Raw genomic sequence first — 20,878 nt, 5'->3', positions numbered from 1 at the left:
CTAAAAATAAATTGAAAAGTTACAAGGGGCTTGGCGCGGTGCTGGTTGAGATACAGAAGGAAGCAAAGTAGGTAATCGCTTATGCAAGCCGGACACCGTCCAAGGCGGAGGGTAATTACTCTATGACGAAGAAGGAATACCTTGTCATCGCCTGAGCCATCACCAAGTTTCGCCCGTACTTGAAAGGAAGTATGTTCTGAGTGGCTACGGACCACCACTCGCTCTGCTCGCTTGCAAATATGTAGGACCTCTCAGGACGCCTGGCACGATGGAGGCTACGACTGCAGGAGATTGTCATGAGCGTGGTGTACAAGTCCGGCCGAAAGCACAGTGACACCGATTGTTTGTTGAGGGCCTTCCGTCGAGGCCGGTCCTGCCTGCACTAAAGGCGATGACGATGAGTGTTTCCTCGGCGCACTGCATGTCAGTGATATGGAATCACTCCAAAGAGGTGATCCTGAACTGCTAGGACTCATCGGGTGCCTAGAGGGTGCTTGATGAATCCTTCGTGTTTTCATACGAACATTGCCAATTTTCTCTATCCCACAAGGTTTGCTGTACAAGGACCTTCGGCGACAATAACACGGCGTGGCTCTTGGTGACCCCACCAGTCTTCTAGAAGAAATATCTCACGTCTGCCACGACGACCTGAGGGCGGGACTCCTTGGCTATAGCAGGACGCTTGCCAAAATACGTGAGAAATACTACAGGCCCAACCTTGCGAAGACAGTTCATGACTACACCCGATCTTATCACGAGTGTCAACGACCGAAGAAATCACCAACTAGACCAGCAGGACATCTCCATCCTATTGCGCCGCCATGTCATTTGCCCTATTTCAGCAAATCGGAATGGATTTACTTGAACCGTTCCCACAAACGATGCAAGCAAACCGATGGATAATCGTCGCGACCTATTACCTTACATGGTAGGCCGAAGTGAAAGCCCTTCCATCAGGTATGGCTGTTGAAGTCGCCAAGTTTTTAATGGAGTCCATCGTCCTCAAGCACGGCGCCCCGAAGTCCCAATTACAGATCGCGGATCACCGTTCATGGCCCAGCTAACGCAAGAGATCCTTCTAATCAGTAGCACCAGCCACCGTCGAACCACTACGTACCATCAGAGGTCAACATTCTAGGTCGCCCTCACTCACCCTCACACTCACAGCCACACTCACCTAAGCCCCTCACTCACCCTCACCCTCACAGCTACACTCACCTTCAGCCCTTCACTCACCCTCACTGAACCTCACGGCCCTCTCGCACTCACTGCCCTCACGGCCCTCACGCCCCCTCACGGCCCTCACGCCCCCTCACGGCCCTCACGCCCCCTCACGGCCCTCGCACCACTCACCGCCCACACGCCCCTCACTCACTCATGGCCCTCACGCCACTCACGGCCTTCACGCCACTCACCGCCCTCACGGCCCTCACCGCCCTCACCGCCCTCACGGGCCTCACCGCCCTCACCGCCCTCACGGCCCTCACCACCCTCACGGCCCTCACCGCCCTCACAGCCCTCACGCACTCATAGCCCTTACGCCACTCACCACCCTCACCGCCCTCACGGCCCTCACCGCTCTCACGGCCCTCACGCCACTCACCGCCCTCACGCCCCTCACCGCCCTTGCGGCCCTCACACCCCTCACGCCCCTCACGCACTGATGGCCCTCACGAAACTCAGGCCAGCTTCAGATGGGGCGATTTCGCCCAGAAACTTTACGTCGCAACACCAGCAACACGGGCCGCCCGCGATCACACGCAGCAACCAGTATCTGCAATTTGCCATAGTCATCATAATTTTTTTTTTCTTGCACTATTTAGACTCAATTACGCGTTATAAACGTGTCTTTACGCATTTAAATCTCGTTAAGTATATTAATGCACCTTTCTGAAACAGTTTATTTCCAAAAAAAACGATCCATTTCAAACTAGAACCAAGTCTTTCGTTGTCATCATCACCGGCACGAGGTATCACGTGAAAATTTTGGGTCCCTGATTGGATGCAGCCGCTTCAAACGTATTCGAATTGCTCCGAGTTGCTTGCTTATTTTGAGCCGGACCCGATCTCAGCAATTCGTGTCGATCTAGGGAAAGCTAGAGAACAACCCGCCATTAACACCGAAATTGCTGAGAAAGATGCTCGATCTGAAGGGGGCCTCACGCACTCACCGCCCTCACGCACTCATGGCCCTCACACACCTCATGCACTCACCGCCCTCGCGGCCCTCACGCCTCTCATGCCACTAACTGCCCTCACGCGCTCATGGCCCTCACACCCCTCACGCACTCACCGCCCTCACACCACTCACGCACTCATGGCCCTCACGCCACTCACCGCCCTCACGCCCCTCACGCACTCATGGCCCTCATGCCCCTTACTGCCCTCACCGCCCTCATGGCGCTCATGGCCCTCACGGCCCTCACCGCCCTCACGGCCCTCACCGCCCTCACGGCCCTCACGACGCTTACGGCCCTCACCGCCCTCACGGCCCTCACCGCCCTCACAGCCCTCACGGCCCTCACTCACCCTCACACTCATGAATGTTCCTGGTTCATGAACTCACTCACCCTCACCTCACCTGTGAAGATGAGGGTGAGTGAGGGTGGATGAGCGTGAGTGAGGATGGTACGCATACCTCGGCAAACCTCATGAGTGAGGTTTGCCGAGGTATGCGTACCATCCGCAGACAAATGGACTAACAGAACGGCCGAACAACGCTGTCGCCGACATGATCTCCATGTATGTCGACCAGTGTTGCGGAGTGCCACTCCGGAGTCGGAATCATTCCGGAATCATTCCGAATTTTCGCGACCCGTGAATGGAATGGGAATGGAATGGCGGCAGCGTTGAGGGGAATGGAATGGGAATGGAATTAGATGCCTTTGGCCCGGAATGGAATGGAAATGGAATGGGCCCGATTCTTCTATTTTTTTTCTTTAGTGTTTACGGTCAGCGATTTTGAGCCAGTCGGCGAGCCAGTTGCTCAGAAATAAAATGAGCGGGCGGGAAACAGGTAACGCAAAAAATGCAATACAAAAAAAGAAGCGTCAATGCAAAGAATAGAGGGGGGAGGGAGGGAGGGGTGGTGACGGTGGCGTCTTTCGCACAGGTGACGGGCTTTACTGGCGTTACACGAGAGCGAGCGAAACAAGAAACCAAGCAAAAGAAGCGAAGGCGTGGAGAATACACGCGCGCAAAGACTGAGATCTGAGAGCGGGGGACGACTCATAGCTCGCAGAGCTCTGATAACTCGTTCACTCGCGCGCCGCCGAAAGATGATCAGGTATTGTTTTCGTATTGTTCGAGCAGCGTTGTTTAGCAGGTGGCCAAACCTGCTGCCTTCCACGTTCATTCGCGCGCACTCCTTTGAAGTGCGAACTGTGGGTTTGCTTCGACAATAAAACAAAGCAAGATTCACTTCTCTCTTCTCCTCTTGCGCTTTGCTCCGACACTCGTTTTATTATTCTGCATTTTTACGTGTAAGTCCGCGTTTTACTTGAACTTTCTTCCGATGCTTGTTTTCTGGGTTATATGTTTTACATTCAAGTGGGTTAGGGTTACAAGGAAGCTAGCGGATACTCGCTCATTTCCTTCGACTTTAGACTCTGCCTACTTTTTTTCACCTTGTGATGGACAGCTGCGGACGCTATGAGTCTCCCCAGGCAATCCAGCACCGTGAGCGGGACTACACGCAAGGCGCGTTGCTGCGCCCCAGGGTCACGCGAAACTCAGAAGGCATTGAATTGGTTTCGATGGCTCTCGTGCTGTCTGTTGCGGTCCATCGTAAGGTGAAGTAGATTGTCGTAACCGCTCATGTCGCGTGACCGAACTGATCAGACCTGCAGAAAGACTGTTTCGTGACATGGTCTGTCGTGCTGCGCCGTAGAGGTTGCACTTTGTCAGAGGATGTGTTCCTGCGATTGTGCATGAAGTCGCTTCCAGCAGCGTACTAACCGTATTGCTGTGCAGGTAGTTGAATAATACAGTACTTAATATAGCTTATTTCTGCGCCACGCACAAACTGGATATTTTTAAGGTCTTATCGAACAAAATAGCTGGCCACGTATGTCCTAGAAGAGAAATGCAGAAAAAAGTTTGCCAAAGAAAATTAGTGGATTTACGTTTTGCTGTTTGTTGCGAGCCACGTGGTCGAAAGACCGACGTTTTAAACAAGCATCGACATATCAAGAAGCTTTCTCGATGTTTACAGTACAATATAAACAAACACGTCGTACCACTGCCGCTCCGCTTAGTAAAATCAGTGCATTTTTTAGGCATTTTGCATCTGCTTTGGCTGCTTTGCTTGTCCAGAAGGAGATAATATTAGAAAATTTTGAAAGTAAACTCTTAACCCTAGGAATATTTATAGACTTCAGTAAAGCATTTGACCGGATAAATTACAAAATTCTTTTAGACAAATTAGAATGCTACGGAATTCGAGTTGTTAGTTTATCACTCATTGAATCATATCTACGGTACCGGAATCAGTACGTTCAGATCAACTCATACACATCATCCACGCAGCAAATTTATTCAGGAGTGCCCCAGGGAAGTATTTTAGGACCCCTTTTGTTTATCGTGTACGTTAATGACATCATAAAAATTGAAGCCGCTGTTAAATTCGTAATGTACGCTGATGATACAAGCATATTTTTCACCGACACTCGAGAAGATGTGCTTGCATCTAAGGCGAACGTTTTTTTAGAAAAGCTAAAGACGTGGATAGATTCTAACTCTCTTGTAATTAATACCGCGAAAACAAAGGCTGTATTGTTTCAATGTCCAGGATCGCGTGTCAGATTGACAAATGATCTACTTTTCGGATCATGCCAAATTGACGGTGTTGAAAATGTCAAGAGTCTTGGTGTTATTTTTTCAGAACACATGTGCTGGAATAACCAGGTAACACATATCCATAAAAAACTTTGTAAGGTTGTTGGCATATTGAATAGGTACAGACATACGCTCCCAGTTCATATTAAAAAGTTAATTTATGACTCCCTCTTTCAATCTGTAATTTGCTACACTCATGTAGTATGGGGTACGACCACTATGCGAAATGTCAATAAGCTGCGACTGTTGCAGAAAAAGGCGCTTAGAGCTATCGAAAATGTTCCTCGTGATTATCATACCCTTCCCCTGTTTTTGAAACATCAGGTTGTCGACATTTCCTACTTGTATCCCTGGAGACTAATTTACATGTATCAACGATCAGTAAAACAAAACATCAAAGTTATTTTAAATCTTGGAAACCTGGTGAGAAACGAAGTAACATATTCATTACGTGACCCTCCTTATTGGCGTGTTCCCCCTTCCAGGACCAATTTTGGATTGCAGAGATTTAACTACAGATTGGCGGTTATGTTAAATAAGCTGGCATCCCGAGATATTGACATACGCTCCATAAACTATCAGACAATTCAAAGAATATTGTAATATCGTACTGTTTTTCTTGTGTTTCTTCTTCTGTGGTTATTGTATAAGAGTTGTATATTTAGAATTTCTGTAACCTAGCTGTGCCCCCATCACTGCTGCTTGGTTTTGGGGGGCGCTGGACTTTGTCAAGCTGCGAGTACGCAGCTTTTTTCCAGCCCCCTAGTCCCAAATGTAATTGTTTGTGACTTAATAAACTGATTGATTGATTGATTGATTGTTTCTATAATCTATGCGTTTGATAATGTCAACTTTATGGTGCTTATGCCGGCAACACAATGTAGCTGTCAAGAGCCAATTTTTACGTTTTGGAATCAGAGAAATGGAATGGAACGACCCAGCCATTCCAGGAGTGGAAATGGGCCCAGTGGCCCCCTTCTTAGGAGTTGAAAGGAATTGAATTATTGAAAACCTTAATTCCCCGGAATGGAATTGGAATTGAATGAGGGTGCCCATTCCGCAACACTGATGTCGACATACAGCACAAGACGTGGGACGAGGTTTTACCCCACGTCACGTTTGTCTTCAACACGGTGGTGCAAGAAATTTCAGGAGTCAGGTCATTCCAGCTACTCAATGGTCGCAAAGTAACTACGATGCTGGATGCAACGCTGCCCCACGAACCTGATGACGACGACAGCGGCCACTCCGATATAATTACTCAACGGGCCGAGGAAGTCCTACAGCTTTTCAGGCTCCGGTTGAAAGCCCAACAGCGCGTCGACGCTCACTGGTACAACCTTTGTCGTCAGGGCGTTCACTTCCAACCCGGAGACAGGGTGTGGTTCTGGACACGCATTCGTCTCCGAGGCTTAAGCGAGAAAATCCTGAAACGATACTTGGGACCCTACAAAGTAGTTCGTCGACTGGCAGATATGAATTACGGAATAATGCCAGACCGCAGAACATTATCACGTCACCAACCACGACTTAAAGTCGTCCAGGTCGTGCTCCTCACGCCGCACGCTCAATAAATCTCTAAGCTGTGATCCCGTGCTACGCTTGATAGGACTATGTTTTACCAGTCTTGTAGCGAACCCAGGGTAGTCGTTGTTGTCGGGCTCCGCAGGAGTCAGGTGCCGACCCGGACATCGGGAAGATGGGCCTCGGAAGCCGGGTGACTTTTCGACAAACGTTTAATTTACATTTGTACAAGTAGAAAACCAAAACAAGAAGATGATTAACGGCCGTTCGCTGCCACTTTTTCTAAGAGTTCGCTGTGCACACGCCCCCAGCTCTTTGACCAATGGCAGTGACGTGAGCACCCACTCTTTCCTGCATCCGCACACACTGCACACACAATGGTACGGTTGGCGGGGGATCGGTGGCTGAGTGGACTAGCTCACACCAGCTCGGAGCACGTGGAGCGAAAGCTCGCGCTGCAGAACCCAGGGATCCTGGGTTCCATCCCCACCCCTGCCCGTTTCGAACTGGATGAGCATCGTACCGGCGTGCGGTCGTGAACCACTTCTGCGTGATGCACGTTAAAGACCCCAGGCTAGCGGTTGTACTGCACTGGCTAAATTGCTTATCTACAGCTGGGAGACTCGTCGGTCGTTGAGGCAGACCAAGTTCTAGGCTGTATAAACACACACACACAACCCAATTTTTTTGGTATGGTTGGCGCTGAGGCACGTACCGTTGCGCTGTCACGCGCAAACGCACGAGGGCGCCGCATTGCCGATCGCAACCGCGCCGAACGTGAGATCTTTGGCATCGCACTCATCGCCGCCACTCCGAACGCGATACTTTCGGCCTCGCACTTTTATTGTTCTTGGTTGCAGCCGATAAACGTTGGTCGTCGCGCCGCCGGATGTTCTTCGGAATTCGTCTCTCGGCAAGTCGGCCTGGGCTTGAAAGTCCGTCTGCCCTGCTTCCGGTGTCCTCTTCTCGCCGTCGCTCCGGATCCTCGCTCGGAACTCGGCTGGGTGCGGCATCCGTCGACAATATTGGACAGGCTGGTGTACCTCATGCACCGATTTAAGCCCGCTACAGGCCATACGTCACAGTCGTCTGGCTCGCCGAGCTGACTGCAAACAGATCCCATGGAGGAGAGATTTGGCCGAAGTGGTCGGTTCATTACAGTCTCCGTATTTTCCCATTATTTTGTTCATTTTGCTCTGTATATCTTCCTTGCACTTTGCATCGAGACGGTGCTGTTTTTAAAAGGAGTTTTAATGCCGCTCGCGTCTCCGAGTAAGCGCGCCCGTGGCCGTACGGGAATCGTGCTTGACTCCGACAAAAATGAGCTAAAGTTCGATGCCTGAGAGCGGACGCACCTTATTATTTCTGTAAAATGTCGCGTTCTAGTAAATTCGAGAACCCTGTTGCACATTCAAGGACCCAATGCTCTGCGAACCGTGCCTTCTACGACGACTGTTCAAGTAGCCCACGCCTGTACATAGGGGCCTCTGTGTGGCCAGCCGGAGTCAGTTACGCCACTGCGCTCAATCCAGCTGTTTCGCGACCACCGGCGCCTTATTCTTTTTTGTTTTTTTGTTTGTTTCAGGCGCAAGTTCGCCCCATTAAACCTTTAGTTTCCTTGAGTGATTCGAAGCCTCATCCATTGTCATTTGTGACAATATACCCTTCATTTGTACTGCGTAGTGTGGGGTGTTAATCTTAAATTAACACCTATTTTGTTTTGAAGTATGACCGTTCAGAATTCTATCCTCCTAGGAGCATCCGGTAGTAATATACGGTGCATATTTGTTAACTCGTTCGCAATTAACATTTTTTCAGGATTTGTACTTACCTTACTTTGCCTTCGTTAGGGGCTTTGGTTTTTAGAGCGCAGCTCTTAGGCGCCCGTTTCCGGCTTGAGCGGCGTCGGCGCCGGTGTAACCGCGCGGTGCAATATGAGAAACATCCCATAATGCACCGCTCTGGAGGGAGGAGGAGGGTGAAGGGAGGGGGAGGAGGAAGAAGGAGGGGGAGGAGGAAGGAGGAGGGGAGGAGGGAATGGGAGGGGGAAAATTAGGGAGGAAGAAGAGGAGAAAGGAGGGAAGGAGAAGTGAGGGGAAGAGGAGGAGAGGGGGAGGAGGAAGGAGCGAGGAGCATGGGAGGAGAAGATGAGGAGGGAGGAGGAGAAAGTACGGATGAGGAGAAGGGGCACACCGTCCCCTCCGTATCCTCCCCTGCTCCTCCTCAAGAGCTGCGCTCTAATTCGGCATTGGAGGGAGTTGTAAATGTCTTTCATTTTGTATATACGATGTGTTTTTTCCTCGGTGATGTTATGTTTTTGTGCATTTAGTTTCATGCACATGAATATGATCGGCGTCTCTTTTCTTATGCCATTGCTTTCGCTGACGATCTGTGTTCCACTAATAGGGTCAGCTGACTCTTTGTTGGCACCATATGTTTATAAACTCAAATAGCAGGTTCTCCGAGCGGTTCGTCTCAAAGCTTTTTTTCATAGCATAATTGACCTGTTTTAAAACAAGGACGACATAAAGCTGCGAAAGCTTAAACTGCGCTTCCCGTCCGGACCTGGAGTTGCGCTTCCTCTTCTGCTCCTCCAAGACGTCTCTGAGTCGCGGAAAAGACTTGCGAGGAAGCGCAAATGCGCTTTCGGAATCAGAATCTACCTGTAGTTCAAGCTTTTGTCGCTTCGTGAGAAGCACCTGCACAACCGCTTTTCTGGAAAAACTTGGTAGTGACCTTTATCTTCAAAATGCTATAATGCATGAAATGCAGTATTTATGGTGCGAGCGTTTGAAATTATTTGGCAGCCACTAAACTTCGGGGAGTAAAGAACCTTTATTTTTATCAATTTTCCCGCTACACTGAGAGCGGAAACGGGGTGCACAGGTCAGGTGGCGTGAATCTCCGCGCTCAATTTAGTGAGAAAACTAAATTGAGTTATAGCTCACGTGACGTTAATTTTCCTGCTAGATTTTGTGGGGAATTTTTATGGACGAATTGAGCACGTTTCGTCAGGTAACGCGACGTCAATTTTACCCTAAGTTTAGTGGAAAAACGGAAGGTATTTAGATCGCGTAACATGAATTATTCCGCCAAATTATAGAGGGAAGCTAATTTTGGGGTATACGTCACATGACACCAGTGGCACGGCGCTCACCAATCGCGCAAGGCGGCGATCTCCCTGGTACCCAGTCACGTTTAGTCCCGCTGTGTAGATTAGAGTCCCAGTTCACGTGACGTTTCGGGACTTCACGTGACGGTCACGTGACGTCATTTTTTCGCTACATGTAGTGGTAATACTAAATTGGTGTATAGGTCTCGTGAAGTCGCGTCACGTGCCATCAAGTTTCCCTCTAAATTTACCAGAGAAAGGGAATTGGTGTATATGCCATGTGACGTAAGGCTACGTGAAGTCAATTTTCCCCCAAATTTAGGGGGAAAACTGAATTGGTATATAGGTCACTTGGTCCCGTGACACCAATTCGCCTGCCGACTTTGACGGGGAAACTTAATTGGTGTATGTATCGCGTTACATCTGCTCACGGGACATCAATTGACATCACGTGACCTAAACACGAATTCCCTTTTTCTGCTATATTCAGAGGTATAATTGACGTAGCGTGACCTACGCTCTAGTTCAGTTCCGCCCGCTAAATTTAGCGAGGAGATTAACGTCACGTGATCTGATATCACGTGACCTATATGGCAATTCAATTTAGTTCATTTTAAATTTAGCGAAAAAATACTGTGACGTGACTTACACAGCAATTCAGTTTCCCCACTAAGTTTAGCAGGGAAATTGTTATCACGTGTCCTGATGTAATGTGACCTATACACCAAATCTGCTTCCGTGCCAAATTTAGCGGGACATTCACATTACGTGACAGCGATTACATGTAGCTGTCACGTAGACGAATTCGGATAGAAAATTCTGTCACGTAGGACGCTCGCAGGCAGCGAAGAAGAAGCGGTGAGCCCGTCAAGGGACAACTATCGAGTGTACGCATACCACGGTTTAAATAATTTGGTGAAGAGCGCCGTGAACGTAGGCGTCTGGCGTCTGGAAACGCAGAGTATCGCTAAAGGTTTGTGGTGAAAGAACGTCTTGTTTTTGTCTTCACTTTCATAAATGGCGGCCTAACGTCTTCTAAAGAAATTTAAACGATCGGTATTGCATTCCATGCACTATAAGGTCTTAAGTGTAAAGGTTTTTAATAGTTTTGAATGTTGCACACCTTAAAATGTTTATAAACCTAGGGAGAAGTTGAACAAATCTTGTTTGCACCTAGTTTTGTGATATCTAAATATGATAATAATATAATCGTATGCACTGACTTACACATTTGCTTTTTCCAGAATATTCTCAATATCTTGAACATAATCAGTCTCGAATACAATCACGCGTTCGCTCTCATTGAGTGTCATATTGGCCAGTGCAAACTCATGATTTAATAGTTTGAGCCATTCAATCTGTAATGTGAAAAGGGAAAATAAAACATCAACATACACTGAGGATTGCATTTCTGCAAAGTTGTGTCTAGATGTCCAGAATGATCGAAGTTATATTACAATGTAAGAAAAAAAGTACAACGGTTCGCAATTCATGCGGGGCTTTGTCCGTTTAACTCCCTTTCATTTTATTACTTTAAAGACCGCCGGAGGGGTATTACGTAAGGGGTTGGTACATAAATGGGGTACGCATGGATGCCAAACAATTTTAAAGCTAAACATGTGCTGTTACATTATCCATGAATGTTGATGCGCAAGTGATTACAAAAGTGTCCTGCGAAAGGCAGTTACAGTTCAGAGCTGCTTGGGGAAAAAATTAAGCAGAAAAGGTATTAGTGCGGGTGCTTGGGCGGGCTACTTGTTGTGAATGACCTGTGCGCTGCGATGTGCGTGCGGGGGTAAACTATAGGGTGATTGACAAAGTGGCGAATGAAAAAAAACTTATTAACCCTTTTCCTACCATGGACAACCTGAGTTCGCCCACACGGTTTGTACCGCCCCCCCCCCCCCCCCCCCCACCCCCCCACCGAAGACGAGCCGGGCTCGTCCACCTTGATTCGAGCTCCAATACGCTACCATGGACCGCCGTTGCATGGACGAACTGGGTTAGTCGACGTGTGCTTTGTCGTGGATAGATGGCGCTTCACGAGAAATGAGAACCTGGTAAATGTCTGAATTTGGCAGAAAATTGTTCCAACACAGGCAACAGGGCGACGTCAACTTCTGGTCGCTGCGTTCGTAGCGACGATCTTGCCTCGAAATAGGGGCAAAAACGAAGATACTATGACGTCTTTTCAGATTCAGAAGCCGAGGAAATGAATCTTTCATCGAACAGCGAGAGAAATGCAAGTTATTGGATTTGAGCTCAGACGACTCCGATTTTGAGGAGGACAGTGTCGGCGGGTCGGCATGGACTAGAATCAATGAAAAAAATCCCCCGCCAGCCCCTCCAGGTTTTGCGTTCACTTTGAGTGCAATGGGATGTGAACTGTCTGGAGTACCGCTACGCCCGGCCTGAACGTTCATGTGCAAGGCGATGTGAACTGTTTGCGGCAATGCAGTGGAGCGAAATTTTAGTACCTTTTCCTTTGCAGTGTCCTCAAAGATTTTTCATATAATAAATATTTTGGCATTTGCATTTCGCCTTTGTACTGCATATTAAATTTATAGGGCACATAAAAGGTTCGGTATTTTAAATCGTTTTTTTCAAAAGTTTTGCGGTAGGCAAAGGGTTAAACAAGCAGACGCTGGTAATGCGGCGACGACTGCAAAGAAGCGGGAGCCCTGATTCAGCTATTAAGTTGATATGCTGATGGCTTTAGTTAATATTAAATCATCCGGGACTTGAACCTTAGTAATGAGAAAAAAAAATGTTTATGCCTTCAAACTACAGGGGGTGTATTTTTTTACGAAGAGCAGTTAATTTAAGGGTGATTTCCAAACACGCTCATCGGAGTGTCGTATGTCTGTAGCTGGCTCAAACTGGCTATGCATCTTTATGCCTGTCAAACAGGATTTTCTATGGGAACGTGCAGATGTTTTGTTCCATTTTGTACACTTAAAATGCCCAGGTTTTATGGTCTTGCCCAAGACGTTTCCTTGATCAATCAAAACCAAAATACTTTCAGAATGCACATGATAAAAGGGAGGCATGTTGAATTTGGGATGTACTAGCTGTAATACCCCACACCATAGGAAAATGAGCAAAGTACCGTGAACAATACTAGATTTACGGGGGGACCACGTGTTGCCTGCCATCGCAGGCCTGCCATCGCAAACCCCCCCCCCCCCCCCCACAATGGGGGGGGGGGGGGTGGGGGGGAGGGAGGGCACACGTTCACTTCCCATCTATGTCCCCTTTGACCCCACGATGAAGGCCCTTGTGGGCTGCCCAAGAAGTCACACTGAGAGTCCCACGAGGGGAACCCATCTGAGCTGCCCAAATAGGACCCCTGTGGGTCCCCCAAGGCAGCCCAGGTGGGCTGCCAAGGTGGCGCCACTAGGGCCGGAGTTGCAAAACCGACGAGGGGCCCCCGTTGGCACCCTTTCCGATTCTCATTTTGCGCTACTTGGGCAGCTTCCCATTGCCAAGCTCAAGAACGTATCTCGAATAATAAGTTGATGTCCTAATTTATGCTGTGGTGGCTGTATTGAATAAAGGCAACACAGAACGGCTTGTCGTGCTCTGAGCCCCCAATTATATTATAAGGCACGAAGCCTCTTAAAACGAAAACGATCAAACAAAATATAATATTCACAAGGAAACACTGACAACCCTTGGTTTGCGCCGTGTAGCAACTACACAGAAATGCTGCACAGAGCGGTTTATTATTCCGTACTCGGCAATTATAGGGAGTTTTAGTAGATCGTTTTCAAAGGAACGCTACCGCTGCGGGCGCGCGCTTCAGAGCATGCATCGAATCGGTGCGAGTGCTCCCATTTCAATTATCGTGGCATGAAAATACGATCTACTAAAACTCTCTCATCTATTTTTTTTTTTTTTTGTGATGCCACCTTGTCGAGGTTAGTGTAGTTTCTGGGATACTCATTTATTAAAAAGGTTTACCTTAAAGTAGGTAAATGTTTTTCTTTTATTGAACAGTTCGCGAAATATAACAAATTATATAGTAAAATATATATACAACAAATAATATAGAAAACTTAAAATAGAGCAAAATAGCAAACTAGAAATGCTTAAGATTTATTTGTATCTTGCTTATATAAACACCCTATTTTCCAAAAAGGGTCGAAGCGTGAACCGTATACACTAAACGTTGGAGTACACTAGAAGTATATTTAACGTAAACTTAAGTATGCTAAAAATCTACGTGAGGTGAACTTCTTTGTTTTATAAATGTGCAGTTAGTATACTTGATTTGTGTGCTTTTTTATCAAGGGCTTCGACGCTTTGAAATCTTTTTTCGTGGGTTAATTTAGCATCCTTTTTCACAGAAAAGGGCGCGCGAGTGAGCGCGAGAGGAAGCGTGCTCTCGCAATACTACTCCGCATCAGCACGGTGGAAGATATACTGACTTTGACAGCATAAAATAAATAAGTTTGCGCCGAGCTTAGGTAAGGGTGAGACCCGTCTGCCCTTTTCTACAGTAGAGAACATATATAGCTATATTTCTGAGGGAGAAGTGATACATGCATATCCCACATTCGCTCTTAAAAGCGCTTTGACAACTCGAATTGTTTTGCCTCAAACTAGTCCAGAAGGCGTCGCATAAAAAGAACTAACGCACAAAAAAATCTTTAGCACCCGTTTTCGGCGCTTTCTTCTTTCTGCCTATCTATAGCGGAAAAAAAATCCTCTTACTTATCCGCCATCTACGTCCACACATTTATGCGTTTGCTCATATTGCCACGCATCTGCGTCGGCGAGCGAGCGCCTGCGTGGCCGAGTCATCCCCGGAAGCAAAAGAACGGCTCCTGAGCTACAAAGAGATCAAGGTGAAAGGCCTTCATTGGGCGCGTTCAGTAGCGGCCCCGGAGTCAAGGAGTCACTGACTCCTTCCACTGGACGGCCAAAAGTCACTTCCGGTGCACGTAACTCCGAGGCTTCTGAGTTAATCTCCGAAGCACCGAGTCCGGAGACGGTGCAAGTAGAGTCAAAGGAGCTAAAATGACGTCATTTTCTGACTGGTGACGATTTCCGGCGCTAAAAGGGAAAAAAGACAAACAAAATGGCGGGATAGGCTGCTTTGGTTCTGTCGCGGGTGTGCGGTTTGCTCGCTTTTGTTAATGAAAAGTGCTCAAGGTAAGACGAATAACGCTTTCAAATTTCTTTTTGAGGTAAGGCTCTTTCGGAAATGCATTGGACCGTATTGTGTTTGGTTTGAATACGCTAATAAACAACGTAAACGTTCATTTGACGCCGTGTCTTCATCGCCGTTGCACGGAAACTCGGTAGTATTGACGATAGTCCTGTCCGCGCTCGACAGAGCAGGGCAGGGTATGAACGCGACCTTGGAAGCCGGTTGGACACTCACGCAGAGCATGATACCGATTAATGTTTTGTTTGCGTAGCTAAATCGGGGTGCACGTTGGCCGAGGCTCGCTTCGGCCGACACAACCTTGATCGCCGAGCGCGGCTGAACTTCCCGTGTGTATACGAATACATTTTATAGGAAGTTCGTTACGAAGGGCAGAACAAACGTATGGCCATATAAAATTATCGCAACCGACGGCGTAGATTCGCCGGTTGCGATACGTTTTTGTCGGTTTTTATAACAGAAGCTGCATTTGCACCGCCAAGCGAAGGGGTCGATCGCGTTGCATCGCTTCGAACAGCAGCGCTGATGTGTGCAATCACCCGCTTTTTCTTCAACGACCGTGTAAAGACTTCTTCAATACCGGCGTGAAATAAAAGCGATCGTGCTCGCCATCGTCTGCTTCCAGTTTATTCGGAGACCGTCTGGCACAGGGGAGGAAGCGGAAATTGCGTAGAAGCAGGTTTGGAGCCGCGGGTTTTTTTGCCGTTCAGTGGGCGCTCCGATGAGTCCGATTCGAGTCACACCGTTCGGAGGCAAGGGAGGCACTACTGAACGCGCCCATTGCCTCGTCATTGATCCTGGTTCCACCGAGATCCGCCTACGCATCCACTGGGTGCCATTCCGAGTAGCGGACGACGCGGTTCCGAAGCTTTTTGAGCCGTACGGGAAAGTGGGAAAAGTTGGACGCGAGAAGTGGCGCGTCAGCGGTTTTGAGGGCATTGAATGCACCACCCGATTCGTCCGCATGACCTTGAAGAAGAACACCGCGCCCGAGGGGATGCCCCATCAACTTCGTCTTCAAGGTACGAATACCCTCATCGTCATCCCGGGAAGAGTTCCGGTCTGTTTGCGGTTCAAGCGCTTCGGGCACATTAGGCGCGACTGTCGCGTGTCGAAGTGCTCGGAGTGCTCCCGTTTTGGGCACGAAAGAGAAGAATGCGTACGTACGTACGCTGACGTCACCGGCGGAGCTGTGACGGATGAGCCGTCCCAGTTCATCATGGAGGTGGAAGACGCCGAACTTGCGGCGGGTCATCTCAAAACTGACTCCCCACTGGGCATCGAGCAACCAAAGCTACTTCCCGGAGCTGACGACAACGGCGGCAAGGAGACTGCAGCAAACGCCCCGATTCCGGAAGGTTCGGCGCCCTCACCTGTGGCGACGTCGCCTGAGGCCAGTGCGGCTCGGCCCTCTGCCGACCTCCTGCCGCCCGAGAAAGACGCACGAAGGGTCGTCGACAGCATGGACGAGAACACGGACTCCACCAAGCGTGGGCTCGACGAAACGGTTCCGACTGACAGAGCCCCGAACTCGAACGCGTGGTGGGCAGCGAGCAAGCGAGGCAGGTACAAACAAGTACCGGGCGCCCCCTCGGACGAGAGGCGACGCCATGACAACCAGTAAGGCGGCAACGCCTGGTCTATGGACTCATGCGCGATTTTCAAAGCACGTGTACCATCCTAGCCCTTCATGAATTGTACACTCGACCGGGCTATCACGGTTGCATCGTTAAATGTTCGAGGTTTCAACACGCGTAAGAAACAATACCAAGACAACGTTTGTTGGAAAGTCAGAAACCTTATTTCTCAGCGATGCAGGAAACCACGATGGCCGAGGGAGAGCAGGTGGCGAACGCACTAAAGCCTTTTTTATCTTCGTATGAAGCTTGTGCCACACACGATGTCGGTGTTTCGGGTGGTTGTTTCTTGTTTGTGAAAAGTGGTTGTTTCTTGTTTGTAAAAACATAGTTTCCCTTGTCTGAGCTAAGCGTGACCGTCGACACCGAAGGTGGTTTTATTTTGTGTGATTGTTTTGTTTTTATCAGTTCACTGGATGCTTTTGGGAGATAGACAAAGCGCCGTCTGGGCAACGCACCGTCAGACGCGGAACCTTCAGGAAGCAGACTTTGGGCCTCCGCATGAAAGTCAAGCGCGGTAAACACTCGGCCACGCACGCTTTTTCTTTCTTCCTTTATTGTCTCGGCCACGCACACGCTCGCTCGCCGACGCGCGTGGCATTACTCCCCTCTTTAAAAAAAGTGCATACTCTCGATGCCACGTGAAAGAAAAAAAAAACAGAGCAAGGCAAACAAAATAATAGGAAAATACGGAGGTTAGCAAAGCACAGTCCTATCAAACGTTGCACGGGATCACAATTCACAGTATAATCGCGCGTAGTACGACCTGAGGCGCAGGACGTGGACGTCTTCAGGTCGTGGTGGGCAGCTTGATGCTGTTCTTGCTCCGTCGAGCATCACCTCGTAGTTCAGCTCCCCGAGGCGATGAAGTACCTTCTATGGCACAATGTATCGTTTCAGAATTTTCTCACTGAGGCCGCGGTGACGGATGGGTATCCACACCAACACCCTGTCTTCGGGATGGAAGTGGACGTCCTTGCGACGAATGTTTTAGCGGCCCGAGTCGACGCGTTCCTGGTCTTGAATCAGGAGTCGGGAGAGCTGACGGACTCCTTCGGCCCATTGAGCAACCACCTGGTTGTCGTCGCTCTCATCATCAGCTGGCTCAGGGGGCAGCATCGCGTTGAGCATGGTCGTTACCTTCCGACCATGTACCAGCTGGAAAGATGAAAATACAGTGGTCTCTTGAGCCGCAGTGTTGTAGGTAACGTGACGTAGGGCAACACCTCGTCCCACGTCTTGTGCTTTACGTCGACGTACCATGTCGGCGATTGTCTTGTTGAGTCACTCCGTCGGCCCGTTGGTCTGCGGGTGGTACGCAGTGGTACGACGATGGCTGGTGTGACTGAGCCGAAGGATTTCTTGGGTCAGCTCTGCCATCAACGATGATCCGCGATCTGTAATCAGAACTTCGGGAGCGCCTTGCCGGAGGGCGATGAAGTTGATAAAATTTTTTGCGACTTCAACAGCAGTCCTTGAAGGGAGGGCTTTCGTTTCTGTGTACCGTTTGAGATAATCTATAACGACGGTTATCCAACGGTTTTCCAAGGTCGACGGTGGAAAAGGACCAAGTAGATGCATTCCCATCTGCTGGAACTATCCTGTTGGCGGACGAATTGACTTCCGGAGACCTGCCGGTTTCGGGGAGCTTGGGCCGGTAATAGTTGTCACAAATACAAACTAGTGTCCGGCTGTAAGAAAGGTTTCCGGACGTTTAGCCGTCGTGACATGCTTGAAAGATCTCCTCTCGAAGGTCGGTCGGAATAACCAGCAGCCACGGCGAGTTGCTGTCCCCGAAGCTTTCCTTGTAGAGCACACCTTGTTGAATGGCGAAGGTCGGCAGGGCTCGTGAGAAAACACGTGGAACGGTACTCCCGCGCTCTTCCAGGTGCTCGATTAATTCGCGTAGTTTAGGATCGTCTCGTTGACGTCCTGCTATCTCGTCGGTGTTCACTGGTCCTAGGAAGCACTCGTCGTCATCGTCGTCGCTGCTGCCGGAAGGTGTTTCGACGGGGGCCCTGGGCCGGCAGCCGGCGTGCTGTGCTTGAGGCCTCACTTGTAGACTACAGACATGATAAACTCTTGTAGTCGGAGGCTCCATCAAGCGAGGCGTCCTGAAGAGTCCGTGAGGTTTGCAAGCCAGCAGAGCTAGTGATGGTCTGTGACTACGCGAAACAGGCTCCCGTACAAGTACGGGTGGAACTTCGTGATTGCCCACACGACCGGAAGAGATTCGTTTTCAGTAGTGGAGTAATTTCTCTCCACCTTGGACTGTATCCAGCTTACGTAGGCGATTACTCGCTCTTTGCCTTCTTGCATTCGAACCAGTACCGCTCCAAGTACAGCATTACTAGCGTGCGTACGAATCTCGGTTTCCGTATCCTGATCAAAGAGCCCAAGAACAGGAGGAGTCTGGAATCTTCGCTTCAGCTCGACAAAAGCCTGCTGCTGCTCGTCGGTCCACTCGAACTTCTCGGCGTCCTTCGTGAGGTTTGGGAGCGGTGCGGAAATCCTTGCGAAATCCTGAACGAAATGTCGACACTAGGCACAAAGTCCTAAGAATTTTCGCACGGCCTTCTTGTCTGTCGGCGTTCGGAATGCGGCGAAGGCGCAAGTCTTCTTGTGGTCTGGGCGGACGCTTTTGTTACTAACCACGTGGCTAAGGAACTCTCAGTTATCATAGGCGAACAGTCGCTTTGACGACTTGAGGGTGAGTCCGGCGGTCTCTATGCCTTGGAGAACAATTTGGAGTGGTCGCACGTGCTCGTTGAAGTTGCCTGAAAACACTACGACGTCGTCAAGGTAGATGAGACAGTTCTGCCATTTTAGTCCTGCCAATGCAGTGTCCATGACACGCTGGAAAGTTGTTTATGCCGTGAATAGTCAAAAGAACCTCACCTTGAACTCGTACAGTTCATCCGGCGTGACGAATGCTGTCTTTCATGTCCCAGTAGGGAGATCAAAGACAGCCTTGAGGTCAATCGATGAAAAATATGGAGAGTGGCGCAGCCGGTCTAGCGTGTCGCCTATGCGGGGGAGTGGGTAGGCGTCTTTCTTCGCGACCACGTTCAGGTGTTGGTTGTACACGCAGAACCTAAGCGTTCCGTCTCTCTTCTTAACCAGCACGACTGCGGAGGCCCACTATCTGATTGAAGGCTGGATTCTGTCGTCGTTCAGCATTCCTTGCACCTGCTCCTGGGTACCCACCCTTTCTTTTACTCAAAGTCTGTATGACGATCGATGCACAGGGTGCGCGACGTCCTCAGTAACGATGGGATGCTTCGCAACCGTGGTTTGGCGCACCTTTGACGACGTCGCGAATCAGTCGCTGTATTCGGCGAGGAGGTCACTCAGCTGCCGTCGTTTCGGGCCTGGAAGCTTGGGGTCAATATCGAGCTGCGCTGTTGCCGTGTAATGTCTTGCAGAAATGGCGAGGATTCTTCAGCAATTGCGGCGAGTTCGGCGGAGTTCAGTAGTTTCTCGACGGGGCCCACAGCGACACCTTTCGTGAGCGGTTGCGTTTCTTGTCGGAAGTTCGTCACGAGGACCACAGTGCGTCCATTCTGAGGTTCATTTGGCCCCCTTGCGACACCTATTCCTCCTCCCAGGAACAACTTAACGCTGCCTTTTAGAACAACTTTACCGCAGGTAGCTACATCGGTCATGACGGGCAAAACAACACATGATTGCGGCGGCAGGTTCACGTGGTCAGCAGCTACTCGGAAGGAGACTGACGTTGTTTGGGGTTCCTTTGGAGGCTGAAGAGGTGTCTGCTGCGTAAATCGGTTCTCCCCAAGGTCGATGACGGCGCTGTATTCACACAAAATTTTCATGCCGAGAATAGCGCCTCTGGCACAGTCTTGTAGAACAACAAATTTCACAGGGCACGTCTCTCCGTGAATCTCGACTCGGGCAGTGTACCTTCCGACGGGCGTAATAAGGTGTCCTCCGGCGGTTCGAATGTGCTGTACACCCCAGGGCGTCGTAACTTTTCGCTGGCGGCGAGAGTGCCTCCCACTCGAGACTGAGTAGTCTGCTCAGTCTCGAGCTTTTAGTTTGTTGGGCACCGTTGCAGGCGCGTCGTTGCGATATGTGGCGTCAGGAGAGTGGGAGCACTCCAGCGTTCTTGGAGGCTCTTTACTGATCGTATTTGTCAACGCCACCTCCAGGCGTTGCCGCACTTAGTTTTCCTGTCGATGCAGGGGAACAGGCTCTCTCGGCGTTGTCGTGGGTACCGGAGACGTTGAACGTCGGTGGCGATGGTGAGCGAGATTCGCTGCGGAGAGTCGGCGCTGAGAAGGACAAGCGTCGGAGGTATTCCTCGATGTTGCGAGGGCGTTCGCCGTACCTCGGATGTCGGTCGTTTAGATGGAAACAACGCAGCCCAAGTCGACGGTAGGGGCATCCGCGGTAGGTACGGTAGGCTTTCCCGCATTAGTAGTATAGCGGGCGTCGCTCGGCCGTCCGCCATACGCCGGTCTTTCTCGGCGAGGGTTGTTCCCGGTGAACGTACTGGGCTGGTTCTTCTTGACGCTGATGATACCGCGGCATTGGTGTGTCTCATCGGGGTGGTGCCGGAGCCTTGCGGGAAGCATG

At 49.7% G+C, this 20,878-nt stretch overlaps 1 protein-coding gene across 1 annotated transcript in view; it reads right to left on the bottom strand.

Annotated features, from left to right (window-relative positions):
• LOC115310667 (neprilysin-4-like) overlaps window positions 1–20,878 on the bottom strand; it is a 133,298-nt gene that overhangs the window by 78,352 nt on the left and 34,068 nt on the right. Inside the window, exon 8 of the mRNA XM_029969124.2 lies at window positions 10,700–10,830. Within this exon, the coding sequence (XP_029824984.2) occupies window positions 10,700–10,830 (131 nt within the window). The remainder of the gene's footprint in view (window positions 1–10,699; window positions 10,831–20,878) is intronic.

Source organism: Ixodes scapularis, unplaced genomic scaffold (genome assembly GCF_016920785.2).
Source record: "Ixodes scapularis isolate PalLabHiFi unplaced genomic scaffold, ASM1692078v2 PGA_scaffold1__304_contigs__length_218370807, whole genome shotgun sequence".
Lineage (NCBI taxonomy): Eukaryota > Metazoa > Arthropoda > Arachnida > Ixodida > Ixodidae > Ixodes > Ixodes scapularis.
The sequence above is the reverse complement of the archived record's forward strand: the minus strand, read 5'-3'. Positions and strand labels throughout refer to the sequence as shown.